Source organism: Tinamus guttatus, unplaced genomic scaffold, assembly GCF_059628265.1.
Source record: "Tinamus guttatus ecotype Peru unplaced genomic scaffold, ASM5962826v1 Tinamus_guttatus_pri_ptg000198l, whole genome shotgun sequence".
NCBI classification, from domain to species: Eukaryota; Metazoa; Chordata; class Aves; order Tinamiformes; family Tinamidae; genus Tinamus; species Tinamus guttatus.
In genome coordinates this window covers 5905907-5921776 of record NW_028288732.1, presented here as the reverse complement: position 1 = coordinate 5921776, position 15870 = coordinate 5905907, and the positions used below count along the sequence as shown (strand labels likewise).

The 15870-nt window shown below is 38.0% G+C and overlaps 2 protein-coding genes across 2 annotated transcripts in view; both read right to left on the bottom strand.

The window, feature by feature from the left end:
• Nucleotides 1-15870, bottom strand: part of BCHE (butyrylcholinesterase) — a 347216-nt gene that overhangs the window by 144474 nt on the left and 186872 nt on the right. The gene's annotated exons all lie outside the window — the stretch shown is intronic.
• The window catches only part of SI (sucrase-isomaltase), a 75374-nt gene that overhangs the window by 13300 nt on the left and 46204 nt on the right, over nucleotides 1-15870 (bottom strand). Inside the window, exons 14-28 of the mRNA XM_088523941.1 lie at nucleotides 14314-14398; nucleotides 13610-13727; nucleotides 12400-12571; nucleotides 11430-11546; nucleotides 10849-11003; nucleotides 10160-10244; nucleotides 9076-9132; nucleotides 8487-8611; nucleotides 8144-8232; nucleotides 5579-5628; nucleotides 4619-4789; nucleotides 3595-3744; nucleotides 1961-2170; nucleotides 832-986; nucleotides 406-574 (exon numbers count right to left, since the gene is read on the bottom strand). Coding sequence (XP_088380067.1) covers nucleotides 406-574; nucleotides 832-986; nucleotides 1961-2170; nucleotides 3595-3744; nucleotides 4619-4789; nucleotides 5579-5628; nucleotides 8144-8232; nucleotides 8487-8611; nucleotides 9076-9132; nucleotides 10160-10244; nucleotides 10849-11003; nucleotides 11430-11546; nucleotides 12400-12571; nucleotides 13610-13727; nucleotides 14314-14398 — 1908 coding nt within the window. The remainder of the gene's footprint in view (nucleotides 1-405; nucleotides 575-831; nucleotides 987-1960; nucleotides 2171-3594; nucleotides 3745-4618; nucleotides 4790-5578; nucleotides 5629-8143; nucleotides 8233-8486; nucleotides 8612-9075; nucleotides 9133-10159; nucleotides 10245-10848; nucleotides 11004-11429; nucleotides 11547-12399; nucleotides 12572-13609; nucleotides 13728-14313; nucleotides 14399-15870) is intronic.

Genomic DNA, 15870 nt, shown 5'->3' with positions numbered 1-15870 from the left:
TGAGCTCCACACTGGGCTTGAGGGTCACAAATTAAAAATAAGCTTAGAGGAGACCATTGCTGTTGAGAAGAATCGAACAATTTGGATAAACTGTAATCCTCAATAAATATGACCAACGCCAATAAATGTGCCCAGTGCCAGCTGACTTTAAAGTCCTGCTGGACACCTTCATTGGCTAGGTTCATTGATCACTAGTATTGGGTGCTGTATTCCTAACAGAGGACAGAAATCCACAACAGTCATGTGAGATTTTCATAGTACAGAAATATAAGTGGTATCAAGGTCTGAGCTATGGACAGGCAAATTTTACCCTGGATGACGGACCACAATACTGGTCAACACAGGTTGATAGGAAGCAAAAAGAAGCCCAACGGAGTAAAAATATCCAGATACAGCTTCACTTACAGTGGGAGCCTGGTCTCTTGTGAATAAACCCCAGGTGTTCCAGCTCATGTTACGCCGAAACATGGTATGTTCGGTCTCACCGAAGCCGTATATGTATTGCGATGCCAAGCGGGTAGAAATCTGAATGAACATGTCACTGAACGTGAAGGTGGGGAGTTGAGAGTCCCAGCTAAATGCAAATGGAAAGAGGAAAATGAAAATAGCAATATACTGGTTTCCATTACTGTGTTTAATCTGCTAGTAACCTGCTTAAGGCGACTATTTCTCTCTCAGTTCTTCCCCTGGGTCAATATTGTCGTACATGTGTAATGGTCAAGCAAACCCCGTCAGGATGCAAAAAACATGTTTTATGGCATTTAAACATAACTTAGAAGCAAATGGTTTGACCTAAAGATAGCTAACGGAAATCAATGGAACGGGGCTTACATGACTGTGCCTGTGCTTTTGCGCCGAACCTGTATCCCAAAGGGTTTCCTTTGGATGGACACGTCGTAGAGCCGACCCTCAACAGTGCTCGAGGGGGTGCTGGGCAGGTTTAGTGGCACTGGAACCTCGTATCTTTTGTTTTGGTAATCGTAGATCTATGCGTGAAAAAAATAATTCATTTCAGCAGGCATCTACAAGCACACAGCTGGTAGCACACATCGACAGCGACATTTTCAAGACTACAAGATGCTAATAGTTCAAGCACCATTTCTCACATTTGTTTTAGACTGATAGAAACACTCCTGTGGACTGACAGGCTCCCAGTCTGAAAGAGAATTGCTGGAAATCTTACCAATAGTGATGGAAATATGATTTAGTTAAAATGAATACAGAAAATCATTAAATTCATTTCCTGATGAGCGTTTTCTTTCAATATGCAGTTGTTCTCAAATTCCTTCAAAATATTTGGATTGTATAGAAGAGAAAACCTCATGGGTTTATTCTGGCTCAGGAATGTCTTGTTTGATTTTCTAAATTTAATATTTTATATATATATATTTGTGTGTATATGTATGTATACAAACACACACAGGTATGGTGTGTATTTGGTTTTTTAATTCATCTTTAGAAACAATCTCTGAAAGTTAGCTAAAGGTTTTCTATATTCTGCTGACAAGGTAATTCAAGACTTGACGCCTGATCATGTTAATGATCTATCCAAATCATAATATTTTAAATATATAGTAATATAAACAATAACTTATTAAAAATTTTATTACATATGTAGAATGATTAACACAAAAGTAACATTATAGTCATAATAACACTTACTGATAACTGCATCCGTATACTATTAAAATGCTTTTAGTTCCAGAGTGTGATTGATGTTACATGTGTGCATTGACCTTTGTTTCATGTAATTACATTGTAAACCCTAGGACAAAATTCTAGGAAGAGAAAGATAGGGCCTAAGAGCAACAACAACTATTTGGTTAGAAGGAGAAACCAGGCAAGAGAGCTACTATTCATATAGTACATATTCATATAGAAACTCTGCATTATTTCCATAAATAAAGCTATTTTGATGATTATGGTGATATAAGCTCCTAGAAATCCAGTGTGAGCCTACCTTAAATTGCAGCAGGTTGTTGTCGTGGTATTTCACCTCCAAGCGCAGCGTGCTGATGGGTTGCGTTGCGTTCTCATACGCTTTGGTGTTGACGTTGTCGAGGGTGAGGTTGGCTACCAGGCCATCCGCAGAGTATTCGACTTGATCAATGGAGTAAGGGTTGTCAGTGCTGTAGTAGCAGGGCGGAATATCCACATCCGAGATTACTTCCTGCAAAGGGACATCAGATGCAGCTTTGCGTTGCCTTCAATCATCAGCAAGAATTCCAGAGTTTCCAGATTTAATTTTACAGCTGTTTAGGGTTACCTTTTGTGGAAATATCTTGATGCTATTTGTGAACAATAAAGAAACAATACCGAACCCACAGACATCTCTGGCCTTTTGGATGCCTTCCTGAGGATGTGCCCAAAGCTCATTAGATATTCAGATGAGAGATTTCATCAGCTTTTATATGTCTCTATTCATATGAATGTGAATATACCCATTTAAAAATGGGTTTAAAATATCCATGGAGACTTGCATCCTATTTATCTAAGATCTCCTGTCAGCAAGATCAAAATTACTTTCAGCTTCCTGCTCTAATCGAACATAAACACTCCAAACGGTTATTCTGAGGTTAGATGAGCTGATGTAGGTTAATGTATTTGCCTTCCACCTCTGGATACTCACCATCAATCCTGTCTAGTTGTTCAAATGAAACTATGCCTGCTAATCACACTTAATTCCTAATGAATATTTATTTGTCTGTTATCACCAAATTCAAAGCACCTTTTGACTCGAGCAAGTGTTTGAAATACATCCAGGCCACAACTTGACCAGGATTTGATTTCATATGAAGAACTACTTCCAAATATCCAAAATTACAAAAATATTTCTAATAATACAAGAAATTTAGGAAAGTCTAGCTTCCGTCCCAGCTATTGTTGTTTCAGGGGTGACTAGTAGAGGATTTTGGGCTTCTTATCCAGATTGCAGCTTTGAAGTATAGATTTCTATAATCAAGAAGTAATGCAATCTGGAGGGAGGGGCCCTCTAAAGGTCATGCCTTCCATGGCTCTTTTCAACATCTATTTTTAGCCCCATAATATCCAGAAATAAAAATATGACATAAAAAACTTCATGCCAGATCTCTTGATCGGGATATAGCTGATAGACAGAGATGCAAACAATTAAGTTCATATATGGGTGAAAATGTCCCTGGGGTTCAAGGATTTCTTCTCCAACTGAGAAGTCATCCTTAATAAAGATGTGTTTCAGGGAACGTGAATATAAGAGAAAGTGGCAAAGCCTTGCAGGAGTCCAGTGAAGCAGAAGGGTTGCTTGAAGACAGGGATCTCAAGTCCATTCTACTTTTTATAACTCTAATATTATCTGCTACCACCTTTCAAAATATTATTCATTTCCCCTCTAATTTTAATGCACTTGAGAAGAACTTAAGCTGTTGCAAACTGCACTGTTTTCAAGGAAATAAATAAAATCTGCTAATACGGGCCAGCTGATGACCATCCCCTTTTCTTTAAAAGAATCTGGCAGATGGACAAATCTGCCAGACTGCCTTTTTTCCACTGTAACTAATCCCAGAAAAAGTTCTGATTCTCCTATCTCCTTGGCTCAGAGACGTCGCTTTGCCTTACGTTCCAGACACAGCCGAGCTCCTCACACTTCTCCTGGGTGGCATTAATGCCGGGGTAGCAGTCGTATCTTTCATTGATACTGGATACTTGATTCCACTGTACCCTGTAGGATGTTCCCAGCTGGAGCTGGAGTCCTGTTATATGGGCGACCTATAAATATTAGACAATACACCATTATTCAATCCGACTTCGGTCTTTCTTCAGCCAAAAGACACAGATTCTCAGGTGCAATAACATTTTCTGAACGTGGCAACTCGCAAAAAAATGTCCTGGGACATTTCATGGATTCTAATTTTTAAGCTTTTTAACAATTAATGCCCTGAAATTCTTACACATAAGATCTGAAAAATTAAGAAACTAAAAAATGAAGCAAATACTGTGATTCCCTTGCAAGGACTGAGGATAAGCACACACCTCCTTAGCCTTTTTAATCATAAATGTAAATGTAACTTTGGTGCTGATTCAGTGACTGAGATAACAGGTAACTTGGGTATTTCATTAAAGCTCCTAGCTTTATAATGCAAGCTCCTAGCACTGTCCTCAGGGCAGTTTATGAAAATTCCCCGCCTACAGCAATGCTTTTGCCTGCTTAGCACATCCAGCCACAAGATTGGTGCTGCCCTATATTCATCCTGAGAAATGCAGTATAAGCCAAAAAATGAGGTTCAAAAACCCACGCTCTATTTTGTTTTCCAATCAATGCCTGAAGTATCATCTGAAATGTAAATATTAATTACCCTGCTTAGATATCAAATGAAATCTTAAAGCTGTTCCTTCCCCTGGAAGCCAAGCACAGCTACATGGGTAAGCATGCAAGCAAATCCCGAGCTGCACCGAGCATCTAGGAGCAAAACTAAGCTGCAGTCTATGGAGCTGAAGTCTGTATGGATGAGGGGAATGCAGTTATATGGAGCTGGATGCTCTGAAATCAACGATAGGACTGAATAATCTCCTTTGCAATATATAAAATAAAGGTGATGTAACTCCAAAGCCATTCTGCTTCAAGCTTCCTCTTTGCAAGTACCTTGGCTGAACGATCATAGGTGATATTGGGAGAAGAACTTTGCACAACATTGTCCAGAGTTACGGTGACTTCTGTTGGTTCCAGGGGCAACCCCAAGATCTTGATTTCTTCAAACATCAGGTTGTTTGGATCAGTGTAGCTGTTGTTTATGACATTCATTTGTAAGGTATTCTGAAAATATATAATATATTATATATAATAATATAATATATATAATAATATAATGCAGTTATCCCATTATATGGTCAGAAATTTTTTTTAAAAGTCTAATTATTTCTTAATGGTCTAGTATAGGGTAAGCCAACACCCTTTCCTTGCCATGTTAATTATTGCCCGGTTTGTTGCTTGCCCTGCTGCCACTTAAGCACTTGCTTCCTTATTCATAATATGCTTCAGACTTGTGTTTAAGGTTCCTTCTTCTACTTGTTACGTATTTAGAGTATCACCATGTATATGCTTTAAGAAAATAAAAATCATTACATTCCCACTTCTCTTCTCTTGCTTTCCATGTGCCCATGCTTCCTGTTTCAATGTTTGCTCTGGTATTTCAGAGCAAGGGAAAAGAATACTTTTTGCAGATATTACTATTATACCAAGAATATTGTAATCCTTATAATATAAAATCTCCACGTAATATGGAATAGACTGCCCTTTATAGGCAAGTTCAGTTAATAAAAAGTGTTTTAACAGTCACTGATGCTCTACAATTCTCTTGCTCAGTAAACACTGCTGTTGAGTTTGTGAGAGAAAATAGGTGCTCTTTTGTTAATAATTAGGAGAAGAGCCAAATGAAAGATAGACATCATAGTTAAATAACAATATTGCTGAATGACAGTATTTTGAAAGAGATACTGCTTTGGCTTTGCCAAATAATTTGATTCTCAGTAAATATTACAGGAGATCAGGACAGAGAAGATATTAGACTGGAAATAAAAATAATATCCTTTAAAAAGTACTTACATCAGAAACGATAAACTCGTAGTAAATGTAGAGACCGCTTTCAACAGTACCTAAAATGCAAAGACAGAAATGACATTGGCTGTACAGAACTCAATGGCATTAAAAGCAAGACTGGCAGGACTGTGTCCCTATCAAGGCCAATAGATTGCTAATTATTTTCATTATTACACTCAGAAGCTGCAATCAAGATGACTCTGAGCAATCCTGCAGGTGCTGTGCAAACAGCAAAAAGTATAAAACTAATAATTTTTTAATGGGTGAAAAAATGACTTTCTATAATTATTTATTCCAATATTTTACTAACACACTCCTACCTCTGGGATCAATCAGAGCAATGCATTACATTGCAATGACTTTGCTAGTCCCTAAGGCCCCCCACAAAAGTCAGTGATTGGATTTCCTACTTGGAATATTTTTCTTTTTTTGCTATTAATCACACCCTTAGAAAACTATTCCTTGCTACCTTTGATAGGCTTTCCCAGTTCTTTCTCTTTTTTTCCTGCTCTTTTCTTTTAATCAATTATCTCTTATACAGAGGACTCTTCTTTAAACTTCTCTTACACTTATTTTTGCCTTAGATCTCTTTCCTCAGATATTTCCCAATATTTTCCAAATTTACTGAAATTCCCCTTAGCGAAATATATTAATTTTTATTTTATTGTTATTCCATTATATCATTTCTTAAATATAAATGCATATGCAGGGAAGTTAATCTTTTAAAGCATATTAAGGAAGTTTCCTACTGCAAAAAAAAAAGAGTAAAATATTAATAAACTGTGTCATGGAACTATAAAAGAGGAAATAAACTCACCACCTGGAAAAAGAAACATAAAAGTTGACTCATAAACAGCCTGCTATTTTTTTTCCACGTAAGAAAAGAAAAATATTGCCATTGCGAGCAAATTGTAAACTATTTCTTTGAGAAAACTACGACCTGTAAGTTTTGAGCAGGAAATAAAATCATAAGATGTTTTATTGTTTTGTTTCTCCACAGAAGTGAGTACAATAATGGCTTAGTTATTGTAGGCCTTGACAAAGGAGTACATATACCTGTCATATCAGCAACCACCCAAGGCCTTCAATATTTACTGCCGCAATAATCAGCCAAATCACAACTCTATTTCTTTAAAGCATCCCAAAGTTTCACAAAATTTAAAAAGTAGAGGCTTGGAAGTTCTTGCCTGAGATATGATTGGTAGAGGTAAAATGAGAAAAGGGATTACTACAGGCAGAATGCATAAATTTTTCTAAGCTTTTCCTTTCCATTAAATGTAATATTCTCATCACATTACCTCTCGAGCACAAATCGTCTCATCTCTTGGCATTTTGTGTAATTGTCTTCCTAACAGATTGCCCGGTGCCCAGCACCAGGGTCTTGCTGTGCAGAAACCCTTCAAATTTGAACTGACATAAATATCCTAGCAAGAAATATCTCCCTGGGAGTTTGGCATCCTGGGGAGACCTGCAAGGGAAGCTGAGGACTTGGCAGAGGAGCCAAAGTAGCAACACATCTAGATGTTCATCAGCTGGCACATGGCAGGGCAGTGACAAGGATTCATAGGCAATTAGCATTTTAATTTGCTGAAGATTCTCTATCTTAAAAACGCATTTTCAGCCAAAAGCAGTTGTGTTTTGGGAGACAGAGGTATGAACATCCTAAATCGAGGTATCACTTAACCATGGACAGGGATCAAATTAGCTCACATGAACCTCAGTGTTAATATTTGACTTTTTTTTTTCTTTTCTTTTACTGCTACAGTTTTTCCAATTTTCTAACCTACATTTTATTCCAGTATAGCCAAATAAAACTCAGGTACTTTTCTGATTCATTGCTACCTATGGATATGATAGGATATGAATTAGAGAAGATTTGAAATGCACCAGTACTAACAGGCATATGCCATAAACCAAAGTCCTTATCTCTTAAAGTTATGGTTGGTTGCAAATAAAACAATAAAATCTGTCAAATACAAGTTCTTAAATCATTTTTTTAATACAAGCTTGAGTGTTTTATAAAAGTTCTTCAAAAAATCATTTCAAAATAAACGTTTAAACTGCTTGTTGGCTTTTCTAAAAAATAAAGAACAAAGGCTCCCAAAGCAGCCTAAAGGATTTAAGTACCTCAAATCCTTTTAATTTAATGGAACCTGGATGCCTAACTAATTCCTCAGATACTTCAGAAAATCCCACAGTTCAAGGTTCTTTGTTTTCTAAAGTTTCCTTCATCTCAAGATTAAAAGGATGAATTACACTATTTTTGTTTGCAAGTTGCTTCTACTGCTCTAGAACTGCTCTTAGACATGCACGTCTTCTAAAGACGTTAATTTTCCTCACAACCAAAAGGCATTTGACCTTAAATCACCAAATTAAGAACTGTTACATTTTTTCACTTAAATGTGATCAAATAGTGATGACATATGAACAAGTATTAGCAACTTGTTCGGAATTAAAAAATCAACATTCCCAATGGCTTAATCTTCCTCCATTAAGTCCCCTTGAAGATTAAAATCTGTCAGTATGAACAGTTTGTTTGTCATAGCAATCCCCCTATGGATGAACGCTCACCTGCGGATTCTCCATCATCCCAGAAAAAGTCTCCGGTCGCGTTGTTATTGTCATCCAGGGCAATGAGAAGTCCCAGCGGATTCTGGCGGCTGTGAGAAGAAAGACATTTTGTCCTTGGTGTGTAAAATAACTAGACAGCCTTCATATATCTTCCACATTCACATCAAAAATCTGGGGCTCTGGTGAGTTCTAATACTTGGAGAAGTAGATTAAGCCCTCGATTGCCTTGCATTTTCATATAAACTGTTACAATGCAGGGGGAGTTTACGAAACGTGCAGATGAGCCTGTGGTTAGTCATGAAATATGTCATGTAAGCAGCCGTGGCAGTGACCTGGAGCTCACCTATCTACAGTTGTGGTGGCTGGTTGTTGGAATGGGAATACGTAGCCTCCCCGCAAGTGAAGTCCCATCTTATCTGCTGGTAGGAACATGTCAATCCACTCTTTTCTCCAGGAGATTTTTGTCCCCTTATGATGAGGAAAGAAAAAGAGAACCAGATTGTGACGTTACTCACTACTACGGGTGCACTCTTAACACCCAAAATTCTTCTTAAATCTTCTTTTTAAGTTAGGTAAGGATCTGTCATCATGCTCTCAATATTGCTATCTATAATCCAGTCTCATGAAGATAAACCAACCCTCGATCAATAACAAACATGAATCAATGCCCATGGGCTTAATTTCTGTTCTAGCACCACAAAGAACAAGCAGGGGGATCGACAAAAGATTATTGCAAATTCTTATGCATTATTATTATTAATTATCATTGTATTTTACTGCTAAAAACATGATCTTTGCTCAAATTTCCATGCAACCTGCCTCCCGCATTGCTCCAACCCTTGGGACTTCCCTTGCAGCTGTGATCCCTGCCCTCACCCCCACTTGGCTCTCACTATTCCCTTTACATTAGCAGATCCTTGGCATTTTCTTACCGTCTCGTACTCGTACCACACTGCATCAGGGATGTATGCCTGGATCACATCTGCGCCCTGAGAGGCAAGAAACAACTTTCACATCAGAAGGCAAGTCAATGAAATAACAGAAAATGTCAAAAATCATCATTCACAATGGGAAGATTATCAATACTTCTCATCCTGATTTGCTTTACTGGCTTTCTGCCATGTGTGCAGCCCAATATCATAGCACTTCCTGTTCACTCACAAAGGATATTCTCAAACATCTCCACTTTTACATTCCCACTTAAGTATTTAACAAACATTTTGTGTTTCTACACAGCATGTGTGTTACTGGAATTAACTAACATTTTTTGCAAGTTTTTGCAACAGGGAAAAGCCATGATTTATTTGTTTTTGTACTGCACTAGAGATAAAGCGAAATGTAGTGAGAAGAGCTGCTTCTGAATGAAATTCAGAGCCGATATGAAGCAGAGTGAATCAAAATATCCTACAGGAAGTAGATTCCCTAAAGGACACAAAAATAGAAATAGGATTTAATAGCACAAGGTATGAGATTTTCTATTTAGACAGTGATAAAAATATGTTGTGGTCTCCCTCCGTGGAAGCAACAAATGAAGGAAGAAAAGAGAGGCTCATGGGGAACCCCAAGATAGCTATAAGTCAATGAATTTGATACATCCATGAAAAATAAATATAATCTGCGGCTATACTGAGAGAAATATTTCCGCTGGAGATAGTGCTATATTAATGCTGACGAACAAGGTCTCTAGGACCATGGAGAATTCACCAGGCTCGTTAGAGAAGGAAAATTATCCTATTTTTGCCACTGAGCATAGAAAAGGAGGTGGATCACAAGAGATGGATAGCAAGCTGAGGAGCTATAGCCTTTAAGCTGAACAAAACCATCACAAAACTGAAAACAGAGGCTAAAACTCGGGTACTTTCAATCAAAGCAATAAAGGGATGATGGGAAGAGGGACCAATAAACGCAATTTGCTGGAGTGTTGAGCTGCAGACCCCCAAGAGAGAACAGAGCTGCAACGGCTCCACTCCCTGCAAATTTATTATGAAAAAAGGAAATCAAGACAGCGATAGCTACCTCGTCGAGCACAGGAGTGATGAGCAGCCCAGGACCCCACAGGAACTGTCCGTCAACACTCCACGTTTCTTCGTCAGAATAAAACCTGGACAAATGGAAAAGAAATGACACTGGTTGTTTTGATTAACTACGCTGCCATCATGAGCAATCCTCATTTCTGGAATGTCTACTGGAAAGCATCGCAGCAAAACTGCACGGGTCTATTTTCACCTGAAGCAGCCTTCAGTGTAAGTTCACAGGCTTATGAGTGCAGTTAGTTATATTATAAATATACGTCAGTGTGCCTGCATGTGCATGTGTTTGTGGGTGTGTGCTTTTAGCATAGATTTATTCCAGAGTTTCCAGGAAAAAAAAAAAAAAAAAAAAAAAACACAGCACACATAAATCCTAAAACTCATGCCATGGTGGGGAATAACTTCATTAACTGACAAAGATGCTTCATAGCAGGTCTTGGAGCAGCTGACAGTAATACATGCATATATGCTGAAATTGCATATGATTTCTCTTCTGATTACTTCAAAATGGTATTTCGGAAATTTAGAAGCTTTGCATATATATTCCAATATTCACTGTCAGAAATTATATATGTCTTCGGATAGTCCCTAACAACATTTAACCATTTTGAATATGTTTTTTTTTTTTTTTTTTTTTGCAATGAAAGTATTCTAAAGCCAGATCAGTAAACTTACTCGTGCAAAACTGGCCGTACAACAGTGTCTCCTCGAGTGTGAGCTTTGTAGAAGAGCGTATACAGGTAGGGCAGCAGGGTATAGCGGATAGTCAAGTAATGCTTTGAAGTTTTCACCAAAGTCGAATCAGCCCCAAACACAGCTGGATCTTGAGGCTGAAAATAAATAGTAGATTGTTATTGCCACCAAGCAGAGAAAGTTTGGGTGGTGATAGATATGTCTAGTAGGTAGAAAGTGGTTGATGTGTCCATAGAGGTGCATGGCGATGGTGCACATCTACATGGCCATGGCCCATGGACTATGTGGTCCATTTGGGTGCAGGTCCTTCCCTGCCCACCCGCAGGTCAAAGCTTCTTCCAGGTTTCATCCTGGGTGCTCCCAAGGATCAGTCTGGTGGGTCATTTCACCTTCACTGTAGACACACTAATGTAGGCAGAAAAACGTACTACTTATAACTAACCCTGATGAAGCTAAGATTTCGGAAAGACAGCTTAAGTTTTTACCAATTTCCAACTAGTCAACTATGCAATTATCAGCAATAATAACACAAGACAAATTTTGTAAGAGAAGGTACAACTTACTATGTATAGCTCAGCATTGTGATTTCTGGCAAATGGATAAAATGCTCCTACTTGCATCCACCGTAGGCAAAGTTCTTCTGTGGTGTCATCAAAGAAACCACAAATATCTGCTCCAACCTTAAAAGTAAAACCAGAAAAGCATTGGATGGGCAGTGTATAGCTCCTCTAAGCTCCATACAGATCTTCAAATACTGATTTCTGGAGATAGACTACTTCATCCTTAACTGATAGCCAGGGTAATAGAACCATTCCACGCATTTCTGTCTTTCTTCTTTCAAATTTCTAATCCATAAGTAAATTAGCCCGTTGTCTTTTTCTTTGATTGAAACTCTACCAGAATTACTGAAGTTTTGAATCTATTATGTGACACAGAATTAGCCCTGCAGATACCTTTTCTGTGCAGCTCGTATTAGAATTAACTCAATTGCATAGTGCAGGCACAGGAATTTAAGTGTGCATAGACCTTTGACATTATGAACAATAGGTAAGTGACTACTAGCTAACATTGCTCATTGCTCTTTTGCTTTTGAGTCTTTACTCTCCTGTACATGCTAATGTACATACATTAGGAAAACAGTTCAAAAGTCCTAGAAATGCCAATATGGAAAGAAACCCATGTCTTTATACATCATTGCTCTTATTTTATCTGAAATGCCAAGGAACACACGGAAATGTTCCACCTTGATCACCGATGAATAAAAAATACTGGTGGTAACAGGCAACCTGGAATATGTAAAGTAGTATGGTTGATGCACATGTATCCCACCATGCATAAACCCCCACACCCAGAGAAATCAAAGTAAACCAAAAAACCTAAACCAAAAGAGTCAACAATTGGGCAGGAAAATGTTAAAACCAGATTCTTAAAGAGTATTAATTCATAGCTAAGAAGATAGTATGATTATGTTAAGTGCTTAAGTCGATGACCAGATTTTGCAGACATTGATGTTATCCGTGTGTTATTTCTTACGTAGGGAATCCCGAAGAGGTTGAACTCCAGTATGCCGGGTATGGACCATCTCAGGTGGTCCCACAGCGCCGCGTTGTCCCCCAGCCAGTGTCCCGTGTACTTTCCCGACCCGATAAAGGTGGATCGCGAAAGAAGGAAGCTCCTCTTGCCTGGAAACACCGTCTGGATGGCTCTGAGAAGGAAGCAAGGCTGGAATTAGGCAAAGCAGAAGAGAAGCCTCAGAAACCAGTGGTTTTTATATCAGGGAAATTTGTATCATAGAATCATAGAATGCTTAAGGTTGGAAGGGACCTCTAGAGGTCATCTAGTCCAACCCCCCTAATGTATATTAATAGACAGTCCAAGGGACAGAAACTCCTTTACCTAATATGTTCATGATATTAATCCTGTTTTACCTTTCTAAATATTTTGGACTGGGACTGTAGTTGTTATATTTTGCCATAGCTGCATTGGCTTACATGAATTAACAGAGATTTTTGCTTGTTCAACAAACTCTTATGCCAGTCTGAACTGTAAGAGGGCATAATGTTTTGTCTTAAAAAATGAAAAACAAACAAACACACCAACCAAAGAAATAATCACCCTAGAGAAGGAGCAAAAGGAGTTATTCCTTTTCCATGAGCGCACAAAAAAGAACATGCAGTGGGTAAGATGCCTAACCTAGCCAAAACTTGAGATGCAAAATGAGATGAGGACATTTTAAATTCTATAATAGTGGCCCATAGCATTGTGCTAGCAGAGCTCGGAATCATTGCTTTATTTGTTCTTCAATTTGCAGTAAAATTGATTTACACAGGTTTTCAAGTAGTTTGACTAGTTCAAAATTATCAAAACATAGCTAGCAGCTCACCACACTTTTATACTTTTTTTCCTATTAATTTTCTAATGAAAGTCTTACTATCCTTTAAGACTTCAGTGCAGCTGAAGTTTAAATAATAAAGCCTGGTATTTTTTGAACTTTGCAATAAGATGCCAGACATAATGAGTTTTTTTTTTTTTGGTCTTTTTTGGTTTTTGTCTTTTTTGTCTTTTTTAGTTATTTTGGATGCTCAGCTTCAGTGAATTTTGGAATTGTAGGAGGACTGGATTTTCAGGGGCCTGATAACTCCTGTCATCCAAGAATCAGTAGTGAAATCTCCTGCTGTTTTTGAAAACGCAGCCATATACTTTTGTACCCTTTTTTGTAAGGATATTGGGGAGCATTGCTTACTGATGGGTTGAGAGGGTCATGGAGTAGCCAAAAAGGCTGTGGACATCATACTGTTTCCCCCACTTCTGCACTGCATCCATACAGAGCGTCTTGGAAAACATCAGTCCATCAAGAATACCTTCAATAAACAGAGACAGATATCAGTTTTTGAGTACATTTTGATTCCAAACATTTAAAGTTGTAGCTTCCAGTTAACCAACAGGTAATTCTTTTCTAATTTTCTATATTAAATACAAAACTGGAGACACTACAGATGCAACTTAGAACAGATGGGAACTAGAACTTTTGTATTTAATTTGAATCATATCTGTATGTCTGAGGTCAGAGGAAATGCCATTTTTACTACATTTGATCTGACAGCTTATTGGCAATGGTTACTTAAAGCTATTACTTAATAAAAATCTGATTTCCATTTTAGCTCTGCATACATCTCTGAAACCATCGATGGTGAAAGAAGATCAATATGTTATTATACATAATTAAGGCAATGATAACATTCAATAACAATTTGAAAGGGTAAGAAAAAGCCATTTTTTCTCATGAGTTATACTACCCACGCCTTCGACCACAGCCAAGGCATGTTTGCATTTTCTGTCAATAGGAATAAGCAGACTCCATCCACAAGACCTATAAAAATGTCACTTTATATCCTTCACATCCACTTTTTTCATGTTGTTCTTCGTGGTTTGAGACAAGGGACTTACTGGGAGTGAAGGGTGGGTAGTTTAAGTCATTCTGCTCACAGCCTTTATTTGAGCCTGCTACAAAGTTGGATACTTCATTCATGTCCTGAAAAACACAAGAAACAGCATATAAGAAATTTTCCCCTAGTAACTTTTCCTGACAGGACTTTATGTTTTATTCCTCGTATCCCTGAAGGAATAATTGTATTTTTTTTTTATACAAATAGTTGGTGATAAACTAGGTGATAAACTCAAAAATGTATTTGAAAGCTTGCTATGCCAGGTTGCATTTGCTATTGCAAGCACAAAAGTCAGTGAGAACTTTTGGTCCTACTAGAAAATAGTTGCTAAATAAAATTCCAGTGTTCCTTCCTCCTTTTTTCCTGAGCTCTCTGGTTTCAGCTTTTATTAAACAAAAAATGACATCTTAGTCTGGTCTTTTGCTGTAGGCTTAAGAGCAATGAGGGCAAAGTATGCAATATGGTTACATGGGATTCTGCCCCCAGGCTCAAAAATGTATCAGCATAAATCAGACTGAATTTGCTGAGATGTAGCTCTACCCCAACTATTCAAAGCATATACTTGTGCTTTGCTTTGTGAGATTAGAGCCATTCCCAGAATTTAAAATTGCAGATGTAAATCTGGAGCTCATTGTGATGAAAACTACCAGGTTTGGGGGAATGAGACACCAGCATGTCACAGAACAGAATAAAAATAGCCTAAAAATCTATTGTCTACCTAAGGAAAATGCATTCATCCAGGTTTTGTGAGTTTAAAGACATCGATCCTTTCAGCAACACTATACAGAGAGAAATTAAGATATTATATTTAAAATTGTACAGTACTTCTAAGTAGGGTTCAGCAGTACCTATCTCAGTGCAAAGGCAGAACAATGCAGAAACCTTTAATGCAGAAACCTTTAGGATCTTTAATAAATGTGAATGTAGACAAGCCTTTCTGTAGCCACACATAGGTGCCTCCATATAGCTTGAGCTTTTTCTCAGAGTGGTTGAGTATCTATAAATCTTTCTGAGCCAAAATGAGCTTTAGGTGCTCTGTATCTAGGAAAAAGAAATTAAATCCCTGCTCAGGTGCTTAAACAGGGATTAAGTTTAAATACAGATTTCCTTCAGGCACCCGCCTTTAAAAGCTTTTCTACAGCATATTTTTGTGAGAGACTAAGCTGAGTGAGGCAAATAGTCCCTAATCTTACCTGATTTCTGTGAACTGAGCCTAAAAATAATTGTGCCACATTCCCTATTAAGCTTTTGGTGGGAGAACCTGTTTAAGAGATGTTAATCCAAATCCCATTCTGGAGCAGCACTTGCTATTTACTAACTTGAAACTCTATGAGCTACCTGGAGAGCAGCACCATTGATTTTGCGCATAGTAAGCCATACTCGGGACCTGTTCAAGACAGACTCTCTCAGCACGCATGCAAGTTTCAAATTCAGATTTAAAATTCAGGTGCAAATATTCATTGCAAATTCAACAGCAAAAGATGTGCAAGTCCTACATCGATTCCCAGGTTAGTAGCAGTGAGCATCCCCTTTGAAGTTTAATACATCTGGCCATTCC